Genomic DNA, 19920 nt, shown 5'->3' with positions numbered 1-19920 from the left:
AAGTACATTTTAGCAAGTTTTGGTGTGGCCATATTAATGTATGACTACAGAATATTTAAGAAACTGAAAGAAAAAGAATGGTTTGGGCAATTCCACATCTCTTTACCTGACTTTACTGGTACGAAATTTAATGGAGGAAAGAGTAGTCAGATGCGGAGGTTAATGAGAGTAGCCCAAAATGAAAATAAATTTATTTATAGTACACTAATCTGCTGGTTTTGACAATTTTTTCTTTTTTTTTTTGTGACTCATGAAGTCTGTGTTGACTACAGGTAAGAATATCAAACCGTATCTAGGATTTGATATTATGGAAAACAGGAGACTATATAGAATAAAAAGCAGGAGAAATATCAAGTGCTGTCTAAAAGGAATATTGCAAAAAAATAAATAAATTGTGGTATTGCACCAATGAGCATATCTGACAAATAGTTAGACAGCTTTGCCAGCCAAGAGGGGGATTGGATTGTCATCACTGTCATCAATGATCCTGAGGAAGGAGAGTAACAGAAATGAAAATCCATAGATGAAGTACAAGTATCATGCGTCCTGATGCTGTAATAAGAGCTTCGGTCAAGAGAAGAAAGTTATTTTATCGTAAGATAATCAAATAAGGTATTTCCAGTAAAACTGTAGAAATAGTAATGTAAACATTAAAAGGGCTAGTGAGTCCTCACCTAAAATGCTGTGCAAAAAGGTTTTAAAGCAGAAGTGGGTGAAGAGGCTTCTGGAATAATCATGGTATCGGAAAACCTGAATCAAGAGAAAAACCTTTAAGAACAAAGTTGTTTAAACCATGAAATGCAGAAGTTGAAGAAATGTAATTATTGCCTACAAAAATCTCAGGACCTTTTTGAAAGAAGGGTCTGGGAGTTCAGAGGGTGCAAGTGAGAGAGCGTGCAGGTATATATGCATTGTATTGAACAGATAACTTGGGCTTTTAGGCTCACTAACACTGAAAACCCCTGTCTTTGTTTTCAAGACATCGCATAAATTGCTTACTTTAATTTAGCTTGGATTTGTATCTGAATTCTCCTAGAATTAGAGGTCAAAGTTAGGGATTTTTATCCTCTTCTGCTGTTCTTCTATGTGCTTTTAGATTTTATACCATGTCTTGCAGAGGTGCACTGAGGAAGGTCAGTGAGTATTTCATGTTTTTGTTGAGGAACTGCTTATATTTACAGATTTTATTTTTTTACTCTGTTTTCACTAAATTGGAAGTTGCAAAGACAATAGTACCAAACTAGCACCAGCATATTGTGAGCTAGCTTCTGCTTGAAGCTACCAACAGAAATATAGTCTTAAAGTAAAATATATCTAATAGTTATGCACTGCTGAAATCAAAGGAATGCTGAATTTTTACACTGGGGAATAATTTAAGACCACAACAGGAAAAAACCCCTTCGAAACAAGGTAGAGATATAAAGATTCTTGATCAACTACTTAACTGCTCAGTGGCAAAAGAACAGAAGATTTTTGGTGGGCTGGGGTTTTTTAGTTGTTTTTTTTTTTTAAAAAAAAAAAAAACCTAAAAAAAAAAATTCCTTGCTGAGTCTCATTATTCTGACATTTTGTAAGAATGTCACTTTTTACAGTGTGAACTCTTAATGCAAGTCAAGCTATACTGTGAAGTCCTATCAATAGCTGCATCAAACACAAGGTATTCTGTGTTTCTTAGCACCTTTCTAAATAAATCAGTCTTTTAAAATTGAGTGTGCCCTCCCTCAAAGGCTTCTTGTGTCAGCATGACTTTCTAGTAAGATCAGGTCTGCTTCTGGAACCTGTGAAGACTGAATTATAATATCAATCATAGGATGGTTTGGCTTGGAAAGGACCTTAAGATAAACTACTTCCAACCCCTCATGACAGGTTGGATCAGTAGATGATCTTCCAACCTGCCATGGACAGGGACACCTCCCACTAGACCAGGTTGCTGAAAGTCCTGTCCAGCCTAGCCTTGAACACGGCCAGAGATGGAACATTTACCACTTCTTGACACAAACTGTTCCAGTGCCTCACCATCCTCACAGTAAAGGATTTCTCCCTTTTATCTAACCTGAACTTACCCTGTTTCAATTTGAACCCATTGCCCCTTGTCCTATCACTCAGTCAGGCTGAACAGCCCCTATTTTTCTCAGCCTGTTTTCATACAGGAGGTGCTCCAGTGTCCTGATCATCCTCGTGGCCCTCCTCTGGACTTGTTCCAACAGTTCCATGTCCTTTTGATGTTGAGGACACCAGATCTGCACACAATATTCCAAGTGAGGTCTCACAAGAGCAGAGTAAAGGGGCCGGATCACCTTCTTTGACCTTCTGTTCACGCTCCTTTTGATGCAGCCCAGGATACGGTTGGCTTTCTGGGCTGTGAGCGCACACTGAAGCCAGCTCATGTTCATTTTCTCATCGACCAACACCCCCAAGTCCTCTGCAGGGCTGCTCTGAATCTCTTCTCTGCCCAGCCTCTCTCTGTGAACCTACATTTATATTATGGTGGGGTTTTTTCATTTTTTTTTTGTGGGAAAGTTGATTGTTGTCCAGTTGTGGGTTTTTGCATTGTAGGGTTTTTTGTCTTTTTTTTTTTTTTTAATTTTGTGTTAAGATTTTAACAGGTTGCCATTGATCATTTTATAGTTGTGTTAACCTTTCTGCTGTGAGTGCAACTGTAGTTGCTATGCAACATTTTACTCTAGCCCTCTGGGGACTGTGTCATCTTTTGAGAGAAAGATGTATTCAGTGTGAGTATCTTATATTTTCCATCACATAAGTCTAGTCGGTGGATGAAATCATGGGGCCATGTCAGATCCTAGGAACATTATGGGGCCACAGACTTTCTCCAGGGATTTTTTTAGATTAAGGTAGCTTTACATTTATAGATACTGCATATTATGAATGGAGTAAATAATGATTAAAAAAAAAAAATCAGGTCACTAGACAGAGTATGTTCTTATCTATATGTATTTTTCCTATAAAATGTATTTAAATGTTAAGTTTACTTTATAAACAGTTAGGAAATAAACCTTAACTGATTTCAATAATATTAATCCAAGATAGAATACATTCTAATAGGTCTTATTCTCAGTTTGCCCTTCTGGTCTTGGTATTCTAATCAATTTTTCAATAAAGCATTCAACTTCCATGTGTTACCTTAAATGGATGGAAGTTGTATTTCTCCTTTTCTGGTAAAGAAAATTTGCACTTTTTCTACATCCTTCTGTAAATCCCTGATGTTTCATCTTTACTCTTTTCTTTTTCCTAAGCCCCTATTTTATTCTGACACACCCGCTCAAGTGCTTGCACTTCCGTCCAGCTTGGCAAGCACTTTTGCTCTGACAAATTCTGTTTTTTACCAATCATTGTGCTTTTAAACTATGGAATTGAATCTTGGGTGTCATGCGTAGGTGTTTAGTAGCCTTATTTTGTCTGTGTTTTGAGGGTCTCACTTTCCTCATGATCTTCCATACAAATGTTCCCATTTTCTCCTTTCGCACAGTGAGACTGAAGAAAGCTTTATGGCTTTTGGTGTAGCTTCAGGACTTGTCCTTTGGTTAATCAGAAGAAGTGGACTGGCATATGTATGTCTGAAGTTATTTAAAACAGATTGCTAATTGCAGTGCAAAAACTTAGGCATAAATATAAAACAAAATACAGTGTTTAAAGAGCGTACATCTAATTAGAATAAGACAAATGCCTAAGTGAGGGGAACTAAACCTTGTGGAGTTACCCCCTCATCTTGTATTGTAATTCGTTTGGTGTGCTTTTACTTCAGAATTAAAAACTTAGTATGCTGATTTGGGTAAGGTTTTAACTCATGTATTCTACAAACAATGTGTTGTCTTTAAGTTGTTAACAGAATGAATCTTCTGTATTTTAGTCTCAGCAGAAAACCTGGAGAAGAGCCTGAAGCATATGGAGAGGCAACTCCAGCAGCTTGAGAAGGACTTGAAGACTTTTCCAGTTCCTGAAGATAAGCACGATAAGTTTGTAGCAAAAATGTCAATATCCTTTGGAGTATTCTTTTTAAAATCCAAAACAAAACCCACAACCAAACCAAACCACAAAAAAACCCACAACAAAACAACTGTCCTGGGTTCAGCAGTGCAGGAGTAATTTAATTGCATTACCTTAAAATTTAATTTTCTTTGCATCACTTCTGTCTGTTCTGTAGTATTTATTTTTGAAAAATAGAACTGTCTTTTTCCTCTCAAAAATTAAATAGATGAACAATCCAATTAAAGATTCATTTATAGTGGATAGAATGAAGAGAAAAATGCTTACTGTTGGCTTTTACACTGTGTGTAAGTTTCTTAGGAAAAAGTAGTTACAATACAAATGAAAAGCATTTTAGTGTTAAACAACTTTTTTTCATGGAAGTACTGTAAAGATGTCTATGACCCTGTGTTCATTTGTTTGGTAGTATATGCAACACCACTGTGAATGTTCTACATGAAGCTACAGAACCAAAACATTTATTTCAGAAATGAGATTTACAGCACATGAAAACTGGTTTCTAGTTTTATTTTTGCCAAATTTCCTTTTCTCACTATTTATTCCAAATCCTGTACCCAACTTCACTGCCTGTCTCATAAGAAAGCTTTGTGACATGAAGGTACTTAATTAAAGCAGGGGAAAAAAAAAAAAAATCACTTAAACCTTCCTACCAGATGATGGTCATACATGCTTGGCACTGAGACTAATCTGGAAGCAGAAATATCGGCAGATAGAGAGACAGGTTGAAATTCCCTCTGCAGGCATGGTTAGGTTATTACCTAGCTGGAAGACTACTTTGCTGTGTTCAAAGACAGGGGGACTCAGGAGACAGTCCTTTTGATTAATATCACACTATTGAATAAAAGATGGCAAGTATCCCTGAGGCCAAGTGGATATACTGGTTCTTGCTGCATTAGGGCCACTCTCCTCTTCAGTAGACTTGCTGCAACCAAAGCATTTACAGCTTCGCTTTGCGCCTTCTCTGGACAGTGTGGGTTATCTGTAATCATTCAGTGTCACTACTGATTTTTTTCAAAGGTCAGGTATTTTGTTGGTGAAGTTGTCCTCTGTTTTGTTGCTGGCTTTTTTTTTTTTTTTTTTTCCAGCTCAATGCGTTTTTGAGAGTTGCAACCTAATAGCATGGTGTCTCTGTAGTATGAAATGTAAGTTCTGTCCATGAAGAAACCAACAGCCTAATGGAAGAGCTAGCAAAAGGGTCCTGAAAGCAAGAGGTAAACTACTCCTAAGAAGTTACAGTAAAATATATCTGTGATAACTTTCTCAGAAATATTGCTAGTAGTGTGTCTGGGCTGAATGGCCGCACGCAAAGAGTTGTGGTCAATGGCTCAATGTCCAGCTGCAGACCAGTAACAAGTAGGGTCCCTCAGGAATTTGTGTTGCGACCGGTCTTGTTTAACATCTTTGTCGCTGACACAGACAGCGGGATTGAGTGCGCCCTCAGCAAGTTTGCCGATGACACCAAGCTGCGTGGTTCAGTTGATAGGCTGGAGGGAAGGAATGCCATCCAGAGGGACCTTGACACGCTTGTGAGGTGGGCTGATGCCAACCTTATGAAGTTTAACCATGCCAAGTGCAAGGTCCTACACCTGGGTGGGAGCAATCCCAGGCACAGCTACAGGTTGGGCAGAGAAGAAATCCAGAGCAGCCCTGCAGAGAAGGACTTGAGGGTGTTGGTCGATGAGAAAATGAACATGACCTGGCATCACTGTGTGCTCGCAGCCCAGAAAGCCAACCATATCCTGGGCTGCATCAAAAGGAGCGTGACCAGCAGGTCAGAGGTGATCCTGCCCTTCTACTCTGTTCTCGGGAGACCTCACTTGGGATTAATGTGTGCAGTTGTGGTGTCCTCAACATCAAAAGGACATGGAGCTGTTGGAACAAGTCCAGAGAAGGGCCACAAGGATGATCAGGGGACTGGAACACCTCCCGTATGAAGACAGGCTGAGAAAGTTGGAGCCTGGAGAAGAGAAGGCTGCGTGGAGACCTCGTAGCAGCCTTCCAGTATCTGAAGGGGGCCTATAGGGATGGTGGGGAGGGACTCTTCACTAGGGACTGTAGTGACAGGACAAGGCTTAACAGGTTAAAACTGAGACAGAGGAAGTTTTGACTGGATATAAGGAAGAAATTCTTTCCTGTTAGGGTGGTGAGGCACTGGAATGGGTTGCCCAGGGAAGTTGTGAATGCTCCATCCCTGGCAGTGTTCAAGGCCAGGCTGGACAGAGCCTTGTGTGACATGCTTTAGTGTGAGATGTCTCTGCCCATGGCAGTGGGGTTGGAGCTAGATGATCTGAAGGTCCTTTCCAACCCTAACTATTCTATGATTCTACGTTAGGAATAGAAAGCATTTATTAAGAAATCTAACCTATGAAAAAGGACAAACTCTTCTTAATCTGTTAGAATAGAACTGAATAGACTGTTTCAGTTGGAAGGGACCTACAATGATCATCTAACCCAAAATGGTCATGATGCTGGCAGTTGAAATACCTTACAACCTTTTGAATTTTTATAATGAGGACTAGGGTTTGATAATTTTGTGTGTCTTTGGAGATGTGGTTATAAAACTTCCACACCTATAAAATAAATAGGGAAGAAACTACCAAAATTCAGTTGAGAATGAGCAAAGAATGCCCTGAAAAAATCAATGTCACTTAAGGAAAATTAACTTCGCACAGGAAAATTAAGTTGATGAATAGATATGTACTTCTATGCTAATATCAAACATCTACCCATAAAAAAAAAAATATGTAGGATGCTTTATTTTGCTTTATTTTCCTTTGTGTTACAGACATTGAGCATTCCTGAAAGTAGATAGCAGAAAGTGAGTGGAATACTGTGATAAAATGTTATGAATTGTATTTAAGACAGAGGAAGTCGCAGTTATAGAGAAAGAGTGTGAAAAGTTAAAATGTAATGCAAATAAGATAAATAGGTGGACCTTGTCAATATATAGAGTAACTTTACCAGGGGTTAAAATTCCATCCCCATTTATGAAGAAAAGTAGAGCAGTTTACTGATCACTTATAAAGGATAGTGATCATTTTAGGAAACACAAAGGAGATCTGCATATCATCTTTTTCAGGCATCTCAAAAGCTATAATCCTGCCAGATAAGATGAAGGTTGTTAATGTGTACCAAGGAGATAAGCCATAGCCATAAATCTAAATTTGTTCTTTGCATCAGTTTTCTCTTGGGGGAGTTTTGGTCGACCCCACTGCAATATTTTGAATGAAAGAATGATTTCAAATGAAGGAATCAGTAGAAAAAAAAGCAAAAAATAAATAGTAACAAATCCCCAGGAGTAATCAGTGGTCACAAAAGACTTGAAAAGATCTTAAAATTAGATCACATATAAACCTATCTTACTGCATAATCTTGCATGAGCTAAGTTAGCCCAGGACACCAGAGGAATGAAAGCTGAAAAGAAACACTGAGCTTTCTTAAAAGGGCTGCAACAAGGACCTGCAAATCTGGCATCTCTACCAAGAAAGCTGATGAAGACTTAATAGAAACAAAACCAACATGTATATATAGGAGATATAATATGGTTGGGGAGAGTCAGCAGGGGTTTTGTAAAGGGAAACCATACCTTGCAGATCTATTAAGACATGCAGATAACAGTCAGTAGAATTTTACTGAATTTCCACATGCCTTTCAACATGGTGTATTAAAATACTTCCAAAGAAAGAAATTTCTTAGTTTAAAAGTGGAATGATTATTTTTTCTGGATTAGTATCTTCAAACAAACAAACAACAAACACCTCATGTCAAAAAGGAGATATTGGCAGATGCTGACAAAGAAGGAAGTGAATTTCAATGATTATAGAATAATAGATCTGGACATTAGAATAAATAAGTACGACTGCAGTTAAAAGCAAGCAGAAGACATAAGAAAGTTGTTGTAAAAATCAGTTATGCTCACATCTTGAGTGCTTCCATAACCCCATCTCAAAAATTATACTGTATACATACTGATGTGACAGAGAAGAGCACAATGATCAGTAGTAGGCAATAATTTCTGCATAAGGAATATTTTAATAGATTAGGACTGTGAGGGTGGAAAATCAAAAAAGTTAGGAAAATACAGTAAAAATACTTGAAACTCTTTATCCCATACAGGGCAAAAGTTAGGAGCATAATCACTGTGCATTATAAATAACCAGGGTTCATCCCATGTAAAATACAGTCTGGCAGTTAAAACATACTAATAGAAATATTTTCTTACACAACAGACAAACTGCAGCATTTACTTTTAGGATGTTGTAGAGACTGAAAATGTAAATTAATTTCATATAAGGCTTACATAGTTAGCGAAAGATAGTGCATCTGGATCTATTAATGGCAGTAGTCCAGAGGTAGCTTTAGCTCAAAAAAAACACTAACCAGCAGACGTTTAGAAACTAAATACTACGCCAGGTGAATTATCACGTTATACCTGCCAAGTTTCCTTCTTGTTTTCCCTAATCATTGGGCATATTGACTGCTGCCAGAAGCAGTTGCGATGGATATTTGGTCTTACTCAGCTTATATCGGTCAGGTAAAACCAGCCATAATATGTATTTCATTGTATTAGACTCTTCAAATAAAGTATTTTGAATAGTAAATATTATGAACAGGAATAATTTGCCCTCACCTACTACCTCTCCCAGCAGACAGGCAGTAATTTCCAAACAGTAGAGTTGTATATAGGTTCTAGTAATGTCTGTGAACACACTAATTAAAGAAGCTCACTTTTAGAAAAACAGGAACTTCAATAAATTACAAAGCAAAAATGGTTTGATGTAAAGGTTAGATAATCCTGCACAGCATGATGAAGCCTGGACCTGTCTTTACTTTTGTTCTTGTGACAAGGAAAGCTGAATGATGCTGATGTCTTGAAAAGCATGCAGCTCATAAGAAAAAAGCCAGCAGGAAATCTGAAAAAAGAAGGATGATTCTTTGTTGGAAATAATTTTTCATCCTGAGTACAATTAGGCTGTATGGACAAGCAGGCTGTTACATCCTGTCGCTAAATATCACAACCCAAAGGACCCTAATGAACTGATTAGCATTCTTGTTCCTTTAGGAAGTCAGATATATGCACAGTTGGTGCACTCTTTTATTGACAAAGTCTATAATTATGAATATTTCTCCTATATATTATATTGTGCTAGTTTGTCAGTCATCTTATGTATGCTAGCTGAAAAAGGAATTATAGTTATCATTGCAGGTCTTCTGTTTCCTTTAATTAAGAAAGTCAAAGAATATTGAATTGATGCTGATCTAGAGTATTAAATCCCTTGAGTGAAATGTTCAATAAAAAGCAGAGTGAACAAAATACCTTTGTACATTCAAAAATGAAAATTTAGTGGGTTTATGGAGAGTATTTAGATTGCTTATTAAAAGCTTAACTAAGTAGTTTAGTCAACATGCTCTTTATCAGTCCAGCTCACATCTCATGATTTTGTAAGTAGCAGCTGAGAAACTTGACAAGTTTCAGCCTTCCTGTGAATGTGGTGTTGGTGGTGATTTTTACAGAACTAATTTATGGAACTAATATTTGAGAGACGAGTTTGTTGCTGCCTTTCAGCTAGGAACAGAATCTTTTCTATTTGATCAGTTCTCTATTCCTTTTTCCTTGTTTAAGTTGATTTGTTGGCACTGCAAAAAGAAAAAGAAGGAACAGTACTTACCCAAGCCAGAGCCTGGTTCAAGTTAGGTAGAAGAAACAACAAACCTATTTCAACTGCAAGAAGAGACTACATGTTGCCTCTAAACTGTCAGTTACTGTATCAGCCCCATAATTTGAACTTCCTTCTGTACAACTTAAACTGAAGTCTGTAACATGTCCTCACATCCTAAGGACTTTGAAAGATTACAGGACCTGAGCTTATTGGAAAAAGGTTGCATGTTGCTCTTTGGGAGGTTGTTGAGATGTTGATGATATGGACAGATAAGGCTTTGGCAAACAATGTAAATTGAAGTATATAATTCCTTTATACTGGTCTTTAATATCTGCTCTGGACTACAGGCATGTATTATAGCTAGCACTGGTTTTGCTTGTAATATATGGCATATATACGTTGTATGCAGCAGCTGTCAATTTGGTTTAGTATTATAACATAGAGCTAAATAGGAGTGAGTGATTCAAGGATAAGTTATTTGACAAATACTCTTCAGAAGGTACTAATTTAAAGATCTTAGTATTTCTGTTTTTCTCGAAATACTGTATTCACATATTGAATTTTACTGTTGAACCTCACTATGTGTATATAAAAAGAAGTCTTTGAGACACATATTTTTAAGATAATTGCAATGATTTTCCCAAGAACTTGATGTGAGAAATCTTCCAATAGAGCCCTGTGGTGTTTCCAGTTGTTGGCCATAGCAGAAACTTGCTTTCTAAAATGCTGGTTTGAAGTGACCTCATACATAGTCTTTTTGCACCAGTCTTAGAAAACTTTCATAGAATCGTCGAATCAGCTAGGTTGGAAAAGACCTTTAAGATCATCAAGTCCAACCATTACTCCAGGACAGCCAAGACCACCACTAAACCATGTCACTAAGGGCCTCATCTGCACAGTTTTTGAACACTTCTGGGGATGGTGATTCCACCACTACCCTGGGCAGCATGTTGCAATAGCTGATGACCTTATCTGTGAAGAATTTGTTCCTAATATTCAATGTGAACCTCCCTTGGCACAGCTTGAGGCTGTTGCTTCTTGTTCTATCACTTGTTACTTGGGAGAAGAGACCAATCCCCACCTCATTACAACCTCCTTTCAGGTAATTGTAGAGAGCAATAAGGTTACCCCCTGAGACTTCTCTTCTCCAGGCTAAAACCCCCAGGTCCCTTAGCCATTCCTCATCAGACTTGCGCTCCAGACCCTTCACCAGCTTTGTTGCTCATTTCTGGACCCACTCCAGCACCTCAATTTCTTTCTTGTGAGGGGACCAGAACTGAACACAGGATTCGAGGTGCAGCCTCACCAGCGCTGAGTACAGAGCAATATTCACTTCCCTGGCGCTGCTGGCCACACTACTGCTGATACATTCCAGCATGCCGTTGGCCTTCTTGGATGCCTGGGCACAAGCTGGCTCATGTTCAGTGGCCATCAGTCAGCACCCTCAGGTCCTTTTTCCACTGAGCAGCTTTCCAGCCGCTCTTCCCCAAGCCTGTAGTGTTGCATGGGGTTGTTATGGCCTAAATGCAGGACTCGGCACTTTGCCTTGTTGAACCTCATAACATTGGCCACATCCCATCAATCCAGCCTGTCTAGATCCCTCTGTAGAGCCTTCTTATCCTCCAGCATATAAACACTCCCACCCAACATGGTGGTGTCTATTTGCCGTGTTCTTACAGAAACTGTTGTTTGCTACTGTGATGGCAGTCTCTGTTCCATTTTGAAGATTCTGCTAAAATATATGCAATATCTACGCATATGTTAATCTTTTAATAACATCATAATCTTTTGTTCTTATGCAGATTGATGTTATTTTAGTTGTTTACACTGCATGAATAGATTAGCTTCTGAAAAAATCACAAGTGGTGAATATGGGTTCTTTAAGGAAATGTTTGTTATAGATTTATGTCATTCATTATCTCTTAGAATCATAGAATCGTAGAATATTTAGGGTTGGAAAGGACCTTCAGATCATCTAGTTCCACCCCCCCTGCCATCGGCAGGGGCACCTCCCACTAAACCTTGTCACCCAAGGCTCTGTCCAGCCTGGCCTTGAACACTGCCAGGGATGGAGCATTCACAGCTCCCTTGAGCAACCCATTCCAGTGCCTCACCACCCTCACAGTAAAGAATTTCTTCCTTATATCCAATCTAAACTTCCCCTGTCTCAGTTTTAGCCCATTACCCCTTGTCCTGTCACTACAGTCCCTAATGAAGAGTCCCTCCCCAGCGTCCCTATAGGCCCCCTTCAGATACTGGAAGGCTGCTATAAGGTCTCCACGCAGCCTTCTCTTCTCCAGGCTCCAACTTTCTCAGCCTACCTTCATACGGGAGGTGCTCCAGTCCCCTGATCATCCTCGTGGCCCTCATCTGGACTTGTTCCAACAGTTCCATGTCCTTTTGATGTTGAGGACACCAGAACTGCACCCAATACTCCAGGTGAGGTCTCACAAGAGCAGAGTAGAGGGGCAGGATCACCTCCTTAGACCTGCTGGTCACGCTCCTTTTGATGCAGCCCAGGATACGGTTGTCTTTCTGGGCTGCGAGCACACACTGAAGCTGACTCATGTTCATTTTCTCATCAACCAACACCCCCAAGTCCTTCTCTGCAGGGCTGCTCTGAATCTCTTCTCTGCCCAACCTGTAGCTGTGCCTGGGATTGCTCCCACCCAGGCGTAGGACCTTGCACTTGGCATGGTTAAACTTCATGAGGTTGGCATCAGCCCACCTCACAAGCGTGTCAAGGTCCCTCTGGATGGCATTCCTTCCCTCCAGCGTATCCACCGAACCACACAGCTTGGTGTCATCGGCAAACTTGCTGAGGGCGCACTCAATCCCACTGTCCATGTCTGCAACAAAAATGCTGAACAAGACTGGTCCCAACACCGATCCCTGAGGGACACCACTCATTACTGGTCTGCAGCTGGACATTGAGCCATTGACCACAACTCCTTGCGTGTGGCCATCTAGCCATTTCTTTATCCACCGAGTAGTCCATCTATCAAATTGATCTCTCTCCAATTTAGAGACAAGGATGTCATGCGGGAACACAGAATTGTATTTTTTTCCACAAGGATAATATGGCTCAAGGAGGGAATTCTGTAGCCTTACTCTTTTGATTGTTAGGCAGATTCCTGAGGGACATCCACTCGTTACTGGTCTCCATCCGGACATTGAGCCATTGACCACAACTCTTTGCATGCAGCATCCAGCCAGGTCTTTATCCACTTCTTCTAGGGTAACAGCTGCTTTTACATTGTTTTACTCTGCCTTGTATTAGTATGTTATATGCCACCATATATTAAAATCAATATAATCTTCAGACATGAAATCCACTATGAAAAGAGCTGCCATGAATATGCAAGACCGAACATACAGCAGTTAGAAATTTTGCCACAGATATTGCTCATCTCAGCCCTGCATTGCTTTCCTGTTCTATTAATGAGCAGAGTGATGATCTGTAGTCCCATGAGTCCGAAAAGGCAGTCTGTGAAGTGAAGCTGCTTTAGAAAAAGTTAAGAAATACCAAACTTCTTGATTTCCTTTCCTCCCACCTGTGTTGCAGCTCTGCTGTACTTCTGTCTTCATTCATGCAAAGCCAATGAATTATGTAGCTGATAATGCATATATATCAACCTGTTCATAATCATGACAGCTGGGAGTGCTGTACTCAGTAGTTTTCCCTGTTGTCTCGAGTTTAGCTAGCGCTGGCTAACAAAAGCTATATTAAAGGGAAAAAGGCAGAGGACATACTTAAAATACTTAAATTGAAACATAGTCTCAATAGAATGCCAAGAGCTTAGGGTATCCCATAATGCACCAGATGGAAAATAAAAATCTCACGATTCATCATGTCTGGCATTGAAATACCGGATAGTAAAACATCTTCCCAGACTGCTGTTTTTAAGTTTAAAATTATGCATCACATACACAAGGGGAATCAGCTTTAACAGCATAAACTAAGCAGCCTATGTGGACTCTATTAACATACCTGTAAATTTAGCGATGTCGTGCAGTATATCACAGAAATTTTGTCTCTCTCGCCTCTCCACCTGAGTTTCCATGTCAGTATATACTCTTGGCATATCATTAATTTACAAGATGAAATATGAATCTTATTGATAATTTTAACTTTCCCCCCACTCAGTTTTTTCTTCCCAGAAAACTGAGGAAAGTTACTTGAATATTTGATGTATGACATTCATACATAGTGCCAATAAAACAAATTTACCTTATTTGCCTTTACCCTTCTACTCTGTGGAAATAAACAGCCTCATAATTGCAAAAAAAAAAAAAGTTATGTTAATGATCTAAGAATCACAAATAGTAAGTATCCTAAGTCAAAAATAAACAGGATGTACAAATGCTTGTTTCTAGTTTCTATTATCATTAATTTTTAACTGTTTTCCTTTATTATAGTAATTTGTTGGTTTGGTTTGTTTGGGTTCTTTCGAACTGCTGACATTTCTTTTCATGGTCTTAACTTGTGTTTTGTCATGTCTTGTTTCTCAGAATCCTTTCTTTTTGTTTAATATTTGGGCAGCTGTTACATACTAATCTCTCATCAACTTCCTTTGCTGTCCCATCAATAGCTTTTTAACATCCTTAATAATTTTCCTGAAACTCAGCTCTGAAGGGTAGATTCTTGTAAGCTTTGTACATTTTTGCAGCTTTGTTAAGGAGAAAGATTCAATGGATATGGGAAGAAAACATAGGCCAACAGTATCAGTTCTCTTTGAGCTGTTGCTAGCCAGTCAGCACAGGCAGTCTGAAGCTTCTCAAAAACTGCAACTTGTGAAGTTAATAGAAACATGGAAATAAGCTCATACTGGCTAAAGAGGCTTGTCAGAGAAAGCCTGAAATGAAGTTGTTGGGGGGATGATTGAAGAGGTATCATTTAAAATCACTGAAATCTAGGCTTCAGTTAGTCGTTTTCTGCAAGTCTGACATAGTGGAGACTGTTCTACCCTTACAGGCCTAGCTAATACCCATCACAGTGGCTAATTTGAACGCTGTGAAATTTTTCCTTTCCTGTACGTGTCTGAGAACATTATCATATGACACTGGCATGGATTCTAAATAACAAAAAGAAAACTATTAACTGCTTGGTATTTTAAGATCAATATTAACAACCAGAAGGACATTTAATAGTGAAATTCAAATGGGACTCAGCCTCTAAATAAAACTAGAAGAAGTGTGCATCATAAAAAACCTTAAGAGTGGAAGCAGTCACTCAGCAGTAAGTTGTTACTGTGTATTAAACACAGCACGGAGGACAAAAATTCTGTATTGTCTCAATTTTAATGCGCTTGATTAAAAATCCTGTGCTTCATAAAATAAAGGGACAATACTGTGTGTATCTAGTATAAAGTATACAAATGCAGTAAATTTTCTTTTGTGATAGTTGGGTGGGCAATTGGGAGTAAAGGTAAAATTGCCATTTTTTGTCCTTCGTAGTCTTTCCTGCAGCAGCAAAATAATGGAACATAAATATTTGTTTAGCTACCATTCCATTAAAGTAAACACCTTACGATGTTGTCCTACATAAGGAAATGATTGCACACAATATTTCTTCGTTGAGCTTCTTTGACAAACTATTATCAAAAGTCTTGAATAAACATAGGGGGGTTATTTCATTTGTGTTATGCAGTATATTGGTGCTGTTTATGAATTGTCTATCTCTTATGGAAGTAGTTCTATTGTTTACACCTGTAATTTAATGAAGTTGTATTGGCACTGCAAATAGCCTTAGAAAAAGCATAAATACCTGATGCAGCCACCAGGAACAGGAAGCAGTATATTGCTGTTGCTACAACAGCATTTAAAAAAAAAAAAAAGCTATTAAGTTTTTATCTTGAACACTGTTATCAATATTTCTATTTTTACTCTAATTTCAGTAGGAACTATACTATTTCTTGATATATTAATGTATTCAGGTTAGTTAGTGGTACCCATACCTAAATTCCATATAAACAGTAATTGATATACCTAAAACTTTAGCTTCAATAAGAAGACAGTGGTACTAATTAAGCTACATAGGTGCTTGAAGTTAGATTAGTCCCATACATTTCATTTCATACAAAATAATATGACAATGAAGTAATCCTTAAATTTTAAGAATTGAGAAGATTTGATGAAATTTGGTTTATTCATAGGCGTAATATACACAATGAAGACTAGGAAGTGTGTATGATGTTGAAGTAATTCTTTTTGATACTTCCAATAGTTGTAAGTGAAAAATGTGTATGAAATATGGATCAATGTTAAGTAAAATCTGTGGGGTTAACTGGATTCACTGAGTATTCTTGCAGCCTTAACAGCAGTGTACAGCTTTCTGGTTCATGCCACAGAAGATTTTCAGAAACTTTCACGGATGCATGAGAACATGGAAAAGCTTTATCAGAACGTGATGGGATATTATGCCATTGATCTGAAAAAAGTTTCAGTGGAGGAGTTTTTAACGGACTTAAACAACTTCCGGACAATGTTCATGGTATAGTCTGTTTATTTTATGCCTGATGTTTCTTAGAAATTATTTCTGTAATCTTTCAGTTACTGAACAATCTAAAAATTATTTTCTTCCTCCTTAAATGGTACCTGATACTCTTATCAGAAATTTTACTTGGCACATCCTAAACTTTTAAGATATCCTAAACATAATGGAGTATTGAATTATTATTTGTGAATTATTTCATTTCTGAAATAATTACAAATTCCTAACAACAATGAAGGTAATTTAAAACTGAACCTCTTGTATGCATATATAACCTGAAGTGGAAAAACCTGAAACTCTACTATTTTTCAATACAGCTGCATTTTCTGTTTGAAGGATGCTTGTGATTTACTTTAAACCAAATTTATTTACATAACAACAAATATTCTAACAGTAATTCTATATTTATAATGCATGTTCTTCCCATGCAAAATCCAGACTTGTGATTTTATTTTGTTTAATTTTTCATTTGATCAGTGCTGAGGTTTGCATTTGTAAGCAGGATCCCTGCTATTGAAACTCAGAGCTCCTTAGCCTGGCTCTAAAAAAAATAGCATATTTTCCTCAGACTCTCTTTGTAATGACCTTAAATTTTTGTGACGGTAGATTTTCTAGGACTTTGTTTTATGCATCTTAAATGCTTACATTTGTCTTTTCCCTTTAAAAGGGTAATCTTCGGGTCAAAGGGCTAAGACTTATTACTTTGTTATTTTTGAAATATTTGAATTACATTTGAGAAACATACATTAGATTGATAATAGAATCATAGAATGGTTTGGTTTGGAAGGGACCATAAAGATCATCTAGTTCCAACCCTCTTGCTATGGGCAGGGACACCTTCCACTAGACCAGGTTGCTCGAGGCCCCATCCAAGTTGATGATCCCGGTTATTGACCTGATCCAAGTTATTGTTGTGTTGCTCCTTTTCTATAGAACTTAGAACATAATTTAAACCATAGTTCAGACTCTCTGTTTTTTTTTTTTGTTGTTTTTTTTGTTTGTTTTTCTATCTGGGGGACCAAGGGAGATGTGATGGTTTGGTTTGGTTTGGTTAGGTTTTTTTCCCTACCAAAATGTGATTTAAAGGTTTTAACAAAAGATGTTTCTGAAAAGTAAGGTAGAAATTTCTCAACAGGGTGTTTCTTTATATTCTTGGAGCTGATTCTGTATGACCATGAACAGTCATCTTGGCAAATTTTAGGATAATCAGATGGTCTCCAAAATATTGCAGGTTCTTTTGCCACTGTCAATGTAGTTCTGGAAGAAGGATTAGCTTGATGTACTTCAGAATACATACTCAAGCCTGCTATATACATCGATTTAAAATAACCAAACACAAGCAAATCAGGGAAACCTGATGTCTATATAAACTCAAAATACTTTTCTAGAGCTCTTATTTAGGATTAGTAGGGGTTGCTGTCTTGGTGACTGAGGACTACATTCAGATTGGTAGTGTTAGGGGGGGCAGGGAGAAGCTGATTTTGTGTGGAGGTTGTGACTGATTTTGGTTTGTTTCTTTTAAGCTTTCCTTGCAAAAAATAGTTTTTTTCTCTTGGATTGTGAACACTTGGCTGGTAAGCAACTCTTTCTCAAGAAATGGAAGAGTAAAAAGGCAGGTCCCCAATTATGCATGAATTTATTAATTTCAATAACTTCGAAAAGGTGGCTTATGTCACATCTGGCTACTTATGACTGCATAGCTTAACTTGCTGGCTACACTCCTGCAGGAAGGTTATCCAATTATGAACTTTGTGACAAAATCTGGAGCAGTGATCTAACTCATGCCTATTGATCTGTAGAAAGATTCAATTACTCATTTTCCATCCACTCCTTGCACCTGACACTTATTGTTGCAACACACTTAAGTTGCTTGCATGTTCCCTAGTCTTGTTTGGTCTTGCTTGGATGGTTGTTTTTTTTTTTAATATTCTCAAAAATATTTGAGGATGTAGATGGGGGAAAAATACTTTTTGTAGATACTGAGAAAGGGTTTGAAAATCTGATTTCATCAGAAAGGAAAGGGAAAGGACTTAATTTTGAGGATAGGGCTTAAAATGGAACCCATATGTAGCAAACATTGGAACATGTGAAGCTCACCAGGCCTCTACAACTTAACAGTTTAACAACTGAAAACCTAGAAGGCACAGTCTTTCATGAGAATAATTATGTTTGGCAAGTTGTGCGTGCCAGATTTTTCAATATGAGCAGTGATAATGTTTTCCTAACTTGGTCAGTGCCTAAAATGAAACTCAGAAACCCGATTTCAAAATTGCTAAATATTATGAAATAGTTATATTACTTTAATTTTCTGATGGTTAAACCATACCTCCTATTTAAACACTGCAGAATAAGAATTCTAAATGCTTAGGTTTATCCTAAATTGAAAACTCCCATATTTTTTTTCTGTGTCCGTAAAATCATCACTGATACTAACCTCTGCTTTGCAGCAATATTATAAAAGCAGATTAATTAATGCTTCAAAACAGTTAGATATTATTGATGAGCATGATAGAAGAAACCTAGAGGAAAATTAATAATTCTGTCTTGCAGCGCACAGTTTGAAGGCTGTATGAAAAAGATGTGTAGATAAGGCATGAAACCCCTTATCATTCAATGACACTAAATAAAATATTGAGTAGCTGCTCAGTTTTGAGACTTTTTGGAAAAGATTTTTGAGACGCCTAGTGTGAGACACCTAAGGTCTGATTTTCATAATTGTTTAGCATTGGTCTTGATTACTGTCAGAAACTGAAGGTGGTTGGCATTATAGAAAAATTTGCTCAAAATCATTTTAAACTTAGTGCTGAAAAATCATTGGCTTCTTAAAAAGTCCAAAACTAAAAGACTACTTAAGTCACAAGTAGGTGTGGGGAAAGTGAAGTTCAGTCATCCCCATTGTCAAGCAAAGTTGATAATTTGTGTACAGTACTTGCCTCCTTATAATGTGGGTTTTTTTTTGTTCTCAATTAATGAAAATGTTTAAAATGTTTAAAAAAACATGTTTAAATATAGAGCCACAGACTTCAGGTTCTTTGATGTTTGCTCTGTACTTAACTTTGGTGGGCACTTTGTATTTCAGTGTTGTTTGGTGACTGTGACAGCTACTCACACTCTGTGAGCACCAAATCTAGGGCACAGACCATGTCAAACTCTTTAGGCCTTTTGAGCAGGGAAGTGTTAAGACATTTAATCTTTGAAATGCAAACAGCATGAGAGACAAGTATGTGTTCATCTTAGAAATTTTTTGACAATTTGTGATATAAGCATTTTGCAGAACTTTATACACCTTTTTTTGTTGTTGTTGTTGAAAACACAAAGAACTATGTAGATTTGGTTCTAGGGCATAGACCTCTAAATATTGGCATCTGAATGTGAGCTTGGATGTCCAATCTCGTGTTACAGTCAAGTTGATACATACTCAATACAGTTAGCAGAATTTGGGGGGAGTATCTATGCAGTGACTTAAAGGAGATCTAATAAGAGAAGTGCCTAGTATCCTGCGGAGGTGTCTTAAACAGTATCCAAGACATCATCATCATGAAATTTTAAGCTATGACATAGAACTTATGAAGACCAGTGTCCTGCTAGAGAAAGGCTGGAGGCAAGGTGTGATACTTCAAAGTGTTGAATATGAAGGTGTGACCTGCTAAGTTAAGCCCAGTTAATAAGTGTGATTAGAAATAAATAGACATCTACATTTGGATGACTGCAGTCTGTGGCTGAGTCCTCCTGCTATAATTTTTTTGGGGAAAAGTATATAAG

General features: G+C 37.8%; 1 protein-coding gene across 1 annotated transcript in view; it reads left to right on the top strand.

The window, feature by feature from the left end:
• The window catches only part of DIAPH3 (diaphanous related formin 3), a 225921-nt gene that overhangs the window by 126531 nt on the left and 79470 nt on the right, over nucleotides 1-19920 (top strand). Inside the window, exons 23-24 of the mRNA XM_062636862.1 lie at nucleotides 3869-3993; nucleotides 15994-16158. Of these exons, the coding sequence (XP_062492846.1) occupies nucleotides 3869-3993; nucleotides 15994-16158 (290 nt within the window). The remainder of the gene's footprint in view (nucleotides 1-3868; nucleotides 3994-15993; nucleotides 16159-19920) is intronic.

This window comes from Pezoporus occidentalis, unplaced genomic scaffold (assembly GCF_034315485.1).
Source record: "Pezoporus occidentalis ecotype Australia unplaced genomic scaffold, CSIRO_AGI_Poc_V1 ctg5, whole genome shotgun sequence".
Lineage (NCBI taxonomy): Eukaryota > Metazoa > Chordata > Aves > Psittaciformes > Psittacidae > Pezoporus > Pezoporus occidentalis.
The sequence above is the reverse complement of the archived record's forward strand: the minus strand, read 5'-3'. Positions and strand labels throughout refer to the sequence as shown.